We start from the raw sequence: 14,325 nt of genomic DNA, 5'->3' as shown, positions 1-14,325 counted from the left end.
CTCGTGAGCATGGCCTTCATACTGCTACTGAGGAAAGCCCATGGTCTCTTCAGTGCATTCTCAATTGGAAAAAAAAAAAAAAGAGCCTCTTTTTTATTTTCCTATTTTGTTGTACATAGAAAATACTTTCTAATGTGATTTAGCCTGAAAATCACTGTTGCTTAGTTGTTTTGCTCACCAGCATCTGACCGGTCTTTGTTCCTTCAGTTATGAAACGGAAATCTCATAATTTTGTTTTAAAATTCACAATTACAAGGGAAAAGTATATTAGTGGTACTAGTAAACCTGATGTGGCATCAGTTAATCTTCAGCTGTGGTGTCTGATGCTGTAACACACCTTTCCTAATCAAAGAAGGATTGTGTGCTGTAGCCTTTTCTGTGAACTTTTATAAAGGGGAGAGAGAAAAAGTATTTTACTAGCAATTGCCTGTTAAACATGAGTCATTTGGGGCTACATTGGAACTATAACTGCAAACATGAGAGCTGTAAGAGGTCAATGTAGTTGTGATGGCAAAAGACTTTATTAGATGCATCTTATACTGCAGAAGAAACTCTTTTCCAGTTTAGGCTACTGGAAAAGCCTTCAGCATTTAGACTAGCCCTGTGGAAAGGGACTGTCGTGACAGAAATGTGGACGGGAGAACAATCTTGCATTTTTTGCTTTGTAAGCCAGCTTCTGTTTCAAAAAGCTAATGACATTCCTTCTCAATCCTTGCGTGAGCACCTCTGAGCACAAGGAAACCTGTGCATCCTCAAGAAGTGAAATAATAGTTTTTAAGCTGTAGCCCTTGCTACCCATGCTGTCAGCTATGCATAGTGTCGTACCATTCACTGCTCAGTTATCTCTTCTTCCATATGTTGTCCTGGTGACTTGGAAAGGAGGGCTTAAGAATGATTGAGGGCTATCTTTTTCTCATATCCTGGCCAAACTGCTCCCATATCTTCAGCTTTGAGCATGGTGAGAAAAGCAATGGCCTAGGAAGATCAGAAAAACGCAGATGGAAGAAGAAAGCAGCAAAGTCCTGGTGGGAATATTTGTGCCTGAAGACAGCACAGGCATCTTCTGTCTGCTCAGGTGCTCTGTCCAGCGAATGGATGCAGCTGTTCACTGAAAAATGTCTAACCCAATGTAATAACAGCCTTCACACTCACAAATTTATGTTGTCATGTCAGTCAATCCATTGCAAATGCCATAGATATGTTACCTAGTATAGTCTTCCCAGTTACCTGTCCTGGTGAGATGAAGTGTGTTGTGTAGAGACTGCACTGTAGCTGTGCCAATTGAATCTTTTAGAGTATGTGCTATGCTAAAGATTTCTAGCAACATAGGAGAACTTTGTTAGGTCTGCACACTGGCAGATTCTTCTCGTACAGAAGGCCTGTGTGTCATTGCATTTATTTCATTTAGGTGTAATTGGCAGGTCCCTAAAATAAAACCAGCAGATTTTCCACTCTTTTTTTGGATACAGGATTTTGCAGCATTATCCCAACAATGATTTTGAAGGAGAGAAGAAAAACAACATGAACACTGCTGTTTTGCTGTCTTCCATACTGCTTTTATGGCAGTGTCTTTAAGAAACTTCCTCATAAGGCCTTAGGACGCTGTCCAGTTCAAGACACACTGGTGAAATATGAGTGATATTGTTATACGGAGAAGTCCTAGCACTGAGCTGAAACAGCTGAGGACTAGAGGAGAAAAAACACACTAGTGTTGTAGTTCTGAGACAGAAAAAAATAATCCCGTATGCTAATTTACAGCTGTTAGGCTAAATCTTTGTTGTTTTTGAACGGGATGTATTAATTGTAAGGAGTAAATCTTGTAGTGGGAGCAGTGAGAAATGAGGCTGTTTGCTTAGCTGCCAGCTTGGCTGCTATGTAATGCAGTTGAAGCAAGAAGAGTGCTGCTGTCTGTGCCTAACAGACCTTTATATATGAAGGTAGCTGATCACTTTCATTTTAGGTACTGCTTGAAACTTCCTAATTATAGCAAATGTTGCTATAAAAAGGAAGAATGCTGGAAGTTCTTCAGCTGCTGCAACCGTGAGGAATGCTTCCCCCTTCGGTCTTCTCCAGTAAGAAAGTCTCCTGCCTTTATAAGGCAGTCTTTTCCCCTAGAAACTTTGCTGCAACCTCCCACCTATCCCAGCTGCACCGTGTAAAGCCATTCTGCTGTTCCACTGACCTCACGACAGGTGTTTCCCCTGCTTTGCATGCCCTGCAAATTCCTGGCTTTGTGGGCTGTTTTCCCTGCTTTGAAAGAGCTGAAAGTAGCTCGGAACCAGTAGAACAGACGCATCCAGTCCCATTGGGCAGGAAATGTTCACATGTTCCTTATTTACTCCTATTTATAGGTGTAACCTCGTTACCTGTGGGATTCCAGGTTGTTTTCCCTAGATAAGTCTTAGGTCTGTCTGTGAGCAGCTCATGCTCAGCTCACTGTTTGCCAATGAGACTTCAATATTATTTCATGTACTCTTATCAGCCATGAGCCATACGTCTGCAAAACCAGAAGTTACCTGTCAAAACAACTAGCATAGTCCACAGGTGAAAGAGTTTCTCTGTTAAATATTAACCTGTCAGATTCATACAGTGTATATATAGTAGTGGAAAGGTGCTGTTTGTTTGATATCCCTGGAGATTCATTCTTCAGTTAGAGAAGAGGTATCAGTACTGGCCAGGAGCCATTAAAACTGCTCACATCTGTTGTACCCTTATGGGTCTCTGGTTCTGAAACGGCTTTGGTGTATTACCAAGGGTGTTGTTTTTCTGCCGTGGTTATCTTTTGGTATTTGTTTTATGCTGCAGAGCCCTATTTGTGGAAATGTCCTAGCATAATTATTGAAATACTTTATTTGTTGGAGAAAATGCCAAAGAAATACTGCATTTTGAAACCTGTGTTACTTTAGCAAACCACATAATTTAAGTCAGTTAGGCAGTTACTTGCCTTTAGTTAGTGCAAGACACACAAATCCTGGTTTGATTTTAAGAGCATCCTTTTTCCATCAAAGGTTTTATTTAGGGTGAAGAATAAATCAGTCTCAAGGTTCCTAAAGTAAAATGAACAACTTATTTCAATGGAAAAAGAGTTTGAGTGTTCACAAAGGGTAGCAGTAGTTCTTATATCTGCATGTTACCTACTCTGATTTTATGCTGGCATCATTATTCATGAAGGCTGGTAGGATAAGAGGCTCATCTGACTGAGAACTAATGTGTTGTTTTTTTTCCTCTCCAGATTAGTTTTCAGCTAAATGAGTTCCTGTACCTGTTTGCGTAGCTACGTGGGTAATGTTAATAGCACTAGGGAGCGGGTGGGAGCACAAACCTTTGGGAAGAAGAGGGACACTTTTGGTGGCAACAAGGCTTTAAATTAATTGAATGTAATCATGAAGTAATGTGATTATTAGTGGTAACTACTCTAAATAAGTAGTGATCTTCTGGTGTATTCTTCTGCTTGAACTGTATGGAGGGACTGCAGAATACGTGAAGATGAGATGCTCTGCCTATGCTGGTGCCTTGGAGCAAGCAAGGAGCTCAGAGCCCTATCAGAGTGGCAGTCCTACTTTGGCGTGCTCACTTTATGGCTAAATTATAAAGAGAGTTAACTGGATAGTTATATATAACTCAGCATTTATTATCTACTCTTCAGGTAGAAGAACCCTGATTTGAAGAGCGCTGGCTCTCCCATGGGGTGAAGGTAGTGGAAGTTTGGGTGCCGGGCTGAATCCAGCAGTCAGCTTCAAGGCAATTTTGAGGAAGCCTGGTTCTCACATGCAGGCCTATGTAGCTTTGCCATATTTCACTGGCAGCTTCCATCTGTTATATCTACTGGACGTGGGCCCAGAGCAAGCATACTTGAAAGAGTAATAATAAGGGGCTGCAGTTTTTAGATAGCTGTGTATACAAGTTTGAACTCGGTCTTGTCAGATCTGCATATTCTGCAGTCACTGCTGACCTATTAAATAACTTTAATGCGGGTCTCTGCTCATGGAATGCAGTTGAAGGAATCTCGTGCATCGCTTTTAACCCATGTTCTGCCTACTAAAAATGGGTAAGGCTGCAAAATCTGCTTACTGGGTTCAGTTTCTAAATGCCTGCCTGAGCAGTTTTCCCACCTATCTTATTCTGCAATGAAAATGAAATTTCTCCTGTCTCCTTCAATGTAGGAAACTTTATAATGAATTATTTTATTTGTTTTTTGCAATCATGTTGTTGATAGCATTACTGAAGGCTGTTATATCAATGGGGCTACTTAAGGAAGAGCTGTTGTTTCATCACTGGCTGCTTCAGAAAGTTGCACTCTAGGAGCTTTCCTGCTCCTGAGGCTACGTGTGATAATTTAAAGTAATTTAATTTTGGAGTTAGAATGATGTGTAACTGTAAATGGCTGAACGGCAGTGCTATTATTTTAGCATTTGGAGGAGAAAAATGGAAATTCTGTCTGAAGTCATTTTTTTATTCTGTCAACCAAGAGAAACCAGTCAGGGTATGAGTTCTTCATCCAATTCACAAAACTGTTCATGACTGTGGAAAAAAGAGGGACTACGTGAGCATTGGGCACACTGAAAAATATGAAATGTATAAATTCTGATGCCTATAATTTGTCAAGGACCTGAAGAATGTCAGCCATTCAGCTGGAATCAAGACCAGGATAACTGTCATAGATCAAATTCTTCCTCTGAACACCGAGTACATCCATTAAGCTAAAAGGCAAGCATGCAGAAGAGTGTGTTTTTAATAACTGTCCTATGGCTTTGGTGGATAGGGCAGAGGCAGAGGGAGCCAGGTGCCCGAACTCAAGCTCTTTAGGAGTTCCGCTGCATATTTTCACTGCGCAGGTTAGAAAGGTGTGCACTGAGTATTGTTGGCTTCGGTGGATCACGGCTGTTCCTTCTCTGTGCTGAAATGTACAGATAGCTGGCACTTTCACCTGGGAAGTTTCCTGGTTATTTATACTTAAAGCACAGATTGTATGCGAAGCAGGCTGTGTAGAGGCAGCCTTGAGATTGATTTTAAGGTTTTGTGTGCCTATTTTTTTTTTTGAACTCCTTAATATCACAATCTTAATCCTCCAGTATAGAATTCCTTTTGTATGGTGCTTGCTAAACCAGCAGGGAGTTGTTCAGGAAAGGCTTTGTTTTGTAGCGTGTATCTTAGCGGGCTATATAAAACTGGAGAGAGTTGTCTTTTTGCCACAAGGTGTTTTGTGTCTGCTTTCCGAATGAGACTACTTGGGCTCAGGTTGCAGGGTTGATGTGATGGTTTCAAGTTTGAGTCAGGTGTGATAAATAAGTAGCTCTCTTTCCAGTCGCTTTTATCTCTGATGTTATGCAGTTGTTGCTGGGACCCTGGTCTGTAACCTTCATGATTGCTGGGGCTTACGCAGTATTGGTGTGTGACTGCTTCCCATGGCTTGTAAGAGGAACAAGCCCATATCGAGGGTTAGGAACTTCTGTTAGACCAGCAGGTGTCCTGGGGGAAGGAAGAAGAAGCATCAGGGTATGCTTGTCTTGCTTCTTTATGTTAATAGACTGTCTTGAGCAAAACCAGGTTAATGCTAAGCTCTGTGTTGGCTGGGTAGGTCTTGCCTGCTGATGTAGCAAGAACTGGTATCTTTTTTAAGGAGCTGACCAGCCTACAGTCAGAAAGCTGCAGGTGGGCTCTGACCTCACCACTGCTAAGGTCATGTAAATCTCTTCTAGGATAGCAATGAGATTAGAAATTGGAGGATTTGCACGTTCTGGTTTGTTATCTAGAATCCTCAGATATGTCTTATCCCTCCCGTGTCTTAGTTTTTGTTCTGTGAGCCACCCTTTCTTGGTTTATTTGTAATCTCTGGCTGGGGTGCATGTGCTAACCTGCTGCTCTGGCACACTTACTGGTCTCGCTGCATCTCCTTTTTGTTTGGCAAGGCAGTGATGTTTTCTCAAACCAGCATCAAGCTGATCTTGGAGGTTTGAAAGAAGTCTGGCTGGTAAAAGATTAAAAGAAGAAGCAAAAATGATAGGGAAGCCTAATTAGACTTGCTGGATTTTGCCCAATTGTAGTCTTGATTGTGCAAGGCAGAGGGTTTTTTGGGTGCCCCTATGCTGCTGGCTTTTCAGGCATAAAGTGTTGTTTCTTTCTGCAGTGTTCCTCTTATGGATGGGCATGTAGCAGTAGGTCTTATTCTGCTCCTTTCTCATCTGGTTATCATGATACTGTTGATTTTGAGCGATTTTTGAAGGCCACCCTGACATTTCAGTTACTTCTGATGTATTTATTAATGTTTCTCTTTAGGCATATGATAGGCTTTTACTACAAGGTCTGGCAGAGCACAGGCTTTTGCTTAAATTCATGGGTGCTATTCAAAACGCTGCTGTGGGTTTGCATTCTGATAGCCCCAGAGTGTCTGCAGTGTGGGTTTCTCTCCTGCCCCACCCTGCTGAGTGTGGCACAAGTCACTTGAGCCTGTTGAGGCTTGAGAGGGTGGTGTGAACTGCGATGGAAGCTCCTGTTTGGAAGGGGAGATGCTCTGTTAGAGCCTGTAACCCTCTGCTAGGTATTTGGCTTCAAGTTCATAGGCAGCATGGTTGGCTTACTTTTTAGAAGGGTGGCCTTCTGGTTTTTGCATTGCTCTGTAAGGGTATTTTTGTTTTTAAAATGTTTGTGTTTCAGGCAGGATGTGCCTAGTCATCTACTGAAACGCACACAGCTGTTGCTGTATGAGGTTTAACCTTCCAGGTGGACACAATATTATTCACATGTGCACAGACTTGCTTTTTCTCCTCATTGTTAAGAGAATCAAGGCTCTTGTTTAAATCAAGTTCATCTTGGTTTCAGGTGGAGTGAAAGCTTATTAGGTTGGCTGGTTAGGAATACTTGAAATTAATTAATCATCTTGTTAAGGGAGGCTTATTTTCTGCAGTTCTTGAAACACAGGCAGTAAAACCACTGCCTTGCAGGATGAAGTCACTTGCTGGTTTGCTTTTTCAGCAGAAATGTGAGTAGTCTTTTTCAAGTAAATAGAATAAGAACAGTTCTTACTGAGATGTGTTAAATTCCTGTTTTCATACATGGTGTTCTAAAGAATGGTCTCCTATTTTACTTTTGACAAAAATGTCCTGAGAAGAAAGTATCTTTATAACAAAACCAGCCTCAATGCAACACGTTGGTTCTACTTGTTAAGGGTGTGGTGGCTATCCTGAGTGTTTCTGAGCCAAGTCAGAAAAGTCAAATAAAAGGTTGTTAAATATTTCTTTGGGCATTGCAAATTAAGCTAGCATGGAGGTTGCTTAACTTCTGAAATACAACTTCCGTGAACGTTTTAATGTGTTTTAACAGCTACAATTCAAATTCATTCTTTTAACTTAATTTGACTTTCTGCAGAGCATTTGTACAACTAGAAACAGTAAAAAGGAAGCAAACCTGAGAGTGCATGAGGGATATTACCAGAGTAATGGTTCGCAGTGTGAAGAACAACAGCACTTGCTTTTAGAGCAAGCGCTTAGTATTTGAGTAAAGAGGAAGCAAATACAGGAAGAAAAGTGCTTGTGTGTATAAGGCTTTGCTAGCATGCACATCATCACTTCTTAGATGGGTATAATCAAGGAATAGCAATGACTTTCTATTATCACCAAGACCTTGATAATTTTGTAAAAATGCTGTGTACAGTAGCATCATACACAGAGTCATTACCTGTAATTGAACTGTAGCACAGAAGTTGGATCCTGGGAATTCATACCTGCCTGGATCACTGACCTAAAGGAGCAATTTATCATTTCTCCAGATTTGTGTCTGTGTCCAGACTTGTCACAGTTGCCTATCTTAGAACTGATGCTTGCAGCATGCTACCTGAGTTTCACAGAGTGCTGTCTGCATTGGTGTCTGGTGTGGCTCCTCAGTTGCCCGTGGCGTGAACTTTATTGCCTTCCCTTTAATCCCAATGCCAACAGTTCCTGTCCCATGGTTTGTATATAATGCATTTGTCTAATCATGAGCTTCGTGAGCTTTTATTTTAACATGTGGATACGGTTTCAGCCTGTCGCTTTACAGACAAAGGTTCTAGTCCTAGGTGTGCCAAAAATCAATATATGCAATTTGATGGTATCACAAGTCAGGCTGAGAGATATTGCTGATCAGTCTCAAGAGCTAAGATGGAGAAAATCAGGTGCCTCATAAATGATGCAAGATCTGAACCTGAGGGCACCCAACCACCAAGTCAGTCAGTGTCCTTTGTGGACTGCACAATATGTGAGGGGATTTTTTTGTTTCCAGGGGACTTGATTTGATAGTGTGATGGGAAATTAAATGTGATTGAGCTGAAGTGTGCAACTTTGTGCTGAATTGTACTCTGCCATTTCCTTGGAAGCTAGAATTTAGTAACTGCTCCGTGCTTGCTCTTATTGTTATATTGATCATAGAATTGTAGAATGGTTTGGGTTGGAAGGGACCTTACAGCCCATCTAATTCCAGCCCTGGGCAGGGACACCTCCCACCAGCCCTGGCTGCCTCCAGCCCCATCTAGCCTGGCCTTGGGTGCATTCAGGGATAGGGCACCCACAGCTTCCCTGGGCAACCCGTACCAGGGCCTCACTGCCATCTGAGTGAAGAACTTCCTTCTCACATCCAATCTAAATCTGATCAAGTACTCTAGAAATCAAGCTATGTGTCTGTTAAATGAGCTATGGAATAGTACACGAGGCTTGAAGGAGGTCAGAGGCTCTTGTAATGGAGGAACCACGGTATGTGTGCAAACCAAACCACCTGCAGCTTTCTGTTCCTAGCAGAGGGAAATATGAAGGTGCAATTCTTTTTCCTTAATCCTCTTAATTCTGCTATCCACTACCCTAAATCTGGTACTTTTAAAAACGGTGCATGCAATGTTACTAGCTAGATGGGGGAATAGTTAACTTTGCATGCTTGTATTGCTGAACAAACAAAGCAGATTCTGTGTTAGCTAAATTAGAGGGATAATGCATCTTTGCTTTGGTGTTAGATGCAAAATAGTGCATTTTTGCAAAAGGACGTTGCCAAGAGAAAGTTCTTCAGAGTCTCAGGCTGACTGTCCCCTTGTTCTTTTGCTAGCATATGCCCAAGTATATACACTTTTTATATCAAAAAAAAAAAAAAGGCAGGACCAAACAACTGGTGGGAACAAGTAATCCAAACTGTATCCGTATTTCCACTGAAATAATAATGTGGCTGCTTAGAGGAACCATCCCTTGGCTCATTTCTCTACAATCCCTGGAGATTAGCGATGTGGTTGGAGTGCATAGGAAACGAAGCAAAAATATTGTAAGATAAACCTGTCCAAAAAGAAGCTTAATCTCCAAGGAAGACAATGGTTATCATAGGGTCACGGGCTACTCATTAACAGGGGGTTGCTAAAACAAATACTACTTGAAGGTGACGGCCAGACACAGACTTGAAGCTTTCCTTTTTAATCTCATTTTGGATTTGTTTCTCTGCACCATGATTTTGGAGTCTAGGAGAAGAATGACAGTGTGAGCATCACAGCAGGCACTGTCTCAGACCTCCAAAGAAAGAATTAATTCTCCAGTATGCTCCGGTTACAAAATAAAATCCAGAAGAACTTCAGTTTAACTAGGTTCCAAATAAATACTTGCTTTTCCACATGATGAAGTAGAACAAGTTCAAAAATCGGGGGGGAGGGGGGTGTTGGGAATCAAGGCAGAAGTGACTTTACAAGGCAGTTGACTTGGCAGCATGGCAGCATCCTTTTACAATAAAGAACAATTTTGATGTCTTGCATAACAATAGAAGGTCGGGATACTAATGCTAAGAGGAATTCTTGTATACAGCGCCTTGTTACACTGTGGGATTTAAATTATGAGATTGAGGTAAGTAGTACGGCTCTGTAAAGATTAACGACGTTAGCGAGGGTATCAGGAGCTGTATGAGCTAGGACAATACTGGTTTTTAGTCCATGCATCAAAGCTGAGCAGTCAAGAGCTGCGAAGAAATTTCTCTTGGGATATGGTGTTGGGCAATTAGCTTTGTTTTGAGAGATTTATAGAGTCTTCTGAATCGCTCCAATGTTGGCTGTTGTCAGAAATGGAATATTGGGCTTGTGAGGCTGTTCTTTTGCATTATGTATGGTGCGGCGATGCAGAGGTGGATATCCAGAATGTATTGACACAATAGCATGGTAAAGATTAATCTGTTCTTCTGTTTGCAAATACCTCCCTTCGGCTTCAATGGGAAGTTGAAATGCTTCATAAAAATCTGATTGTTACAAAGGGACAAAAAATAAAACTTCCTTTTACAGTAAGTTCTCTAATGCTCATTTCTAATACCTGCTCCTTCTACAGGAATACTAAATATGTTAAGTGGCGATTTGATTTTAAGTTTGAGAAACTTCAGGAGGTACAAGCGGAATGCTTTTGCTCCTCCTTTTTCAGTCTGTTTTTTTTTTTCCATTTGTACTTCCATGTTACCTCTTACAGAAAGATGAAGAAATTGATCTTTTAAGTGAATACTCTTTGGGCTAAAGTGAACGTTGTCCAATTTATTTTTCATGAAGTCAGCCATCTCTTCAGCTTGTTTCATCCTTGTGTTTGTTTAGAGGCCCTGGCTTGCAGCATCTGGTTCCTAAGGATGCTGAAGTCGCTCTCTTTCTGGTATCTACTGTTCCCTATTGTTGAAATGTCACCTTTGGGACCTGGACTGTCATTAGACATATGTGAATAGTTGCACTGACTCAGAATGATATTGATAATGCAGTGATAATGAGGGAAAAAGACAAAATTGGTTCTTGGGGGGAAAAGACGTGAAATCCTACGGAATGAGAAGCATCCCAGGATGCTAACATTGAATTGCTGTGGTGCTCTCCCTTCATTACTAGCTTTTCAGAGGTGAAAACACACCAGCTTTTTTCCTCCTGCCAGAGAAAGAAGTAAGAATTAAGACAGTGTCTGCTTTTAACATTGGCAAGAATAGAATGTAAACACAGAAACAAGACCACTTGGTTATATATATATCTATATGAGCTACACTATCGATCTGCTGTGTTTTTTTCTACTCTGTATCTGCATGCTTTTTTATTATAGCTCTTTCTGAAAAGCACGGCTGCTTGGATTGGGGTTGTGTTTTCAGAGATGCCAGATGGTACATTGACCTTCGTCTTCCCCACTTGAATCTGTAGTGCTTCCTGAACAGTTGAAATACTTAAAGCTTGTATACTCCTCTTGGGTATTCTGAGCTGAAGCTTCCAAAGCTTTAACAAACTTCTGTCAGAATTTGAAGGGTTGAATTCAGTCTACGGTAATCTTCTGTATTTTTTTTTCTTTAAGAGTTCAATATAACGTTAATGTTTAAGCAGAGTTTCTAATTTTGTTTCTTCAGTAGGAATTACTTTAACATCTGGAAACATGGAACAAAAAGGTTGCAGATCGAAGGTGCTTCTCCTAAATATAATTGCCACTTAAAATTCACTTTTAAATACTAAAATGAATTTTCTCCCCCACAGAAGAGGGGGATCCATCGTAGGAAAGAAAAATAATTGCTTTTTTTGTCTTATTAGGTGCATGTTTTACTCTTTGTGTATGTGCAAGAGAAACGTAAGCATGTGATCTAAATATACCTTATATTTCTAAAGCTTTATGGCTAGTAACATGCTGGTTTAGTACTTAGAGCTTTATTTATGTGGCATTAATGCAGGAGAAAAGTCTTGTTTGGGAGACATAAATAGTATCTAAGTAGATGAAGAAAATATGATTCTGCTGGGTACTGCAAAGAGTGATTGATGATAAAGCCAGTTCAAACGGCTGATCAGCTGAACGTTACCTCTGATTTGTTGGTACCACGCTGAGGATAAATCAGGTTTGTTTAGTGGCTGGAAATGACCTTTTTGTGTTCCTTGGAACCGTTTTCACTCTAGGCTTTTGAAAAACCACTGCTCTTCCTGGGCTTCGTTCTTTGGTTTTAAATCAAAATGTTGCAAAACCATTGTGTATGCATAGGTTTTAGGAGAATTTGCATGGGATTAGTTAACTCTGTTCAAAATGTAACTACAAAGTATGACAGTGGCCAACACTCATCTTACATGGCAGCTCTGTCTGGTGGGGTCCCTTTTTCTTAAAAATACAGCAGAACTTGACTAGTTTAGGTATTTATATTCTCCAAAATCTCTTGGAGAAGATTAAGCGCTTTATCTTGCAATTAGATTCTTCTAAAGAATGACCTCATCATATGCCACAGGAGCAAATGAGGCTGTAGCAGCTCGTCCGAGCCTTTATTATGAAAAGCTGCACGGCTTTCATAAGTGCTGCCTCTCCTTCATCCTTTTTCTTCTAGCAAGTTTTAACTTCTACCAAAGCAAGTCAGTGAAGAAGTTGCTGATAAATTCTTTAGATAATTTGGAAAATAGTTTACATATGGGAATGGAAGGAAAAAATAAAGTTGAAAATAGTGCCTGCTTCCTCAGATGCACTGTGGCAGCGACATGTTTGTAACCTCCACGACAGATTTCAGTGTGATACATTCTGTTAAAAGAAAAATAAGATTATCTGGATTTTTAGCATAGTTATGTCAAAGAAGGGGACATGATTTCCATCAGGGATAAATATAGAGAACTATAGCTTTCTATTGCTCCATTTTCTTCCTCCAGTAAGTTTACCAAGGACAACACTTTTCTCTCTACACATTGCGATATTTAAAAAGTATAGCTGATATTTCCATGGGCTGTGAGCCTTTCTAAAGGCTGATGATCTTAAAACAAAAAGTTGATAATTTATGTCTATCTGCATTAAATTATAGCTGAGTGTTCTCAGTGTTTTAGGTGCTGCAGTAATTAAATTTTTGTGTTAAAGTTGGTATGATTGTGCGTATGCCACAGGAGCCTCTGGTTCTTCCAGTTCTCATTACTCCCTTCCTGTGAGGGAGATACTTTTACCCCGTGTCTGACAAGCAAATACAAATTTATTTTGTGTGTCATTATCATAGCTTCTTTGTCGAAGCTTGATATTAGGAGAACAAAAGAAAGCTAGGGGACCCTAGTGAGAATGCTAGAGAGGGATTAGCAGAGCCTTGTAGCTATGGAGTTAAGCTGGGCTTCTGTTTTCACTGCCAATGACATCTTGATTTATGCATACTGGGGATGTTTTTAAACAGAGAAGCAATAGGAAATAAGGCAGTCTGCTTCTAGCCCATGTTTCCTGCGGGGCTTCTTGGCTTTGCCTTCCGGTTAGACAACATCAGGAGCATGCTGTTGTCATTCTTCCTCTTACTGCTGGTTGTTTGGTTTGGCAGTTATGTAAAGCTCCAGGCTTGTGCCTGCTCTGCCCTTTCCCAAGTGTTCCTTGAAGATGGAAGCTGGGAATGTACCTGCAAAAAAACCTTCTGTGCACATCCTGTTCGCAAGTAGGGGTGTTTGCTTCGCTCTTGTCTACCCTTAGCATCCTCCAACTCCATCAGGTGCACTTGTGCATCTTCAGAAATGGCACGAGACGTTAGCAACCAGCAAGATAATTCCATCTCAGCTATGAATATGTAGCTCTGGAAGTGTTTTGTGTTATATCTAAGTTATCTCAGTCGTGGGTCTGTGTCCTGTCGTTCCCCCCGGATGCATGTTTAGAGAAAAGCAGTCCGAAAGTGGTTTGAATATTCAAGCTGTCATGGAAAAACTGCAACCACCAATCACTTTGCACAAACAGAGAGCAAGCAGCAGCCTGGAACAGAAACTTAAATTTCTCCCTTCCTCCTGATTTGCTTCAGTATTTGAAACGTGCAGCCAGCCAAGGTGAGCTGCCCGGCTGAGCTGAGAAGGGTTGGCCGTGCTGCTCGGCACGCCTGATGTGAATGCAAGGCACCTTCCAGCACCGAGGGAGCGCTTCTGAGCAGCCTCTGCCTGGTCACCTGCTAAAACAGGGGCGTGCTTTGTGATTGTAATAGCATAGCAGCCCTTTGCTGACATGCTGAAAGAGGTTTCAAGTATTTCAACATCTGTTTGCTGAAAATATTCATAGTTTTGCTTATGGATTCAATACGAAAGTGGAAGGATTGATGGAAATGAAGTATTACAAAAGAATGGAAATGAAGTATTACAAAAGGAGCTTTTAGGCTGTATTGAAGGTGATTCACTAGAAGATGACTGGAATTAACATCTAGCCTTGTCTCAGTGGTCTCTGGTAGTAAATTGCTAATACAAGCTACTGATTAGGATCTTCCTTTTCAGCAAAACAGTATTGCTTCATCTTCTTTCGTAGACTACTGTAAAACAACCTGTTAGCCCAGTGTAGTTCCAGTGCTGATAAAAAGCAAAAAATGCTTTCATCTGTGGAAAAAGCATGCGAGCATAGAAGCTTTCCTGGCCCTAAGGTGGTCTAA

The 14,325-nt window shown here is 41.0% G+C and overlaps 1 protein-coding gene across 3 annotated transcripts in view; it reads left to right on the top strand.

Moving 5' to 3' along the window:
• MOB2 (MOB kinase activator 2) overlaps positions 1 to 14,325 on the top strand; it is a 128,527-nt gene that overhangs the window by 22,571 nt on the left and 91,631 nt on the right. Inside the window, exon 1 of one of the 3 annotated variants that reach the window (XM_035327443.1) lies at positions 6,960 to 6,979. The exons of the other annotated variants lie outside the window; for them this stretch is intronic. Coding sequence (XP_035183334.1) covers positions 6,978 to 6,979 — 2 coding nt within the window. The 5' untranslated portion in view covers positions 6,960 to 6,977. Of the gene's footprint in view, positions 1 to 6,959; positions 6,980 to 14,325 lie in introns of those variants that run through there. 3 annotated transcript variants of the gene reach the window in all.

Source organism: Oxyura jamaicensis, chromosome 5, assembly GCF_011077185.1.
Source record: "Oxyura jamaicensis isolate SHBP4307 breed ruddy duck chromosome 5, BPBGC_Ojam_1.0, whole genome shotgun sequence".
In the NCBI taxonomy this organism is placed as follows: domain Eukaryota; kingdom Metazoa; phylum Chordata; class Aves; order Anseriformes; family Anatidae; genus Oxyura; species Oxyura jamaicensis.
The sequence above is the reverse complement of the archived record's forward strand: the minus strand, read 5'-3'. Positions and strand labels throughout refer to the sequence as shown.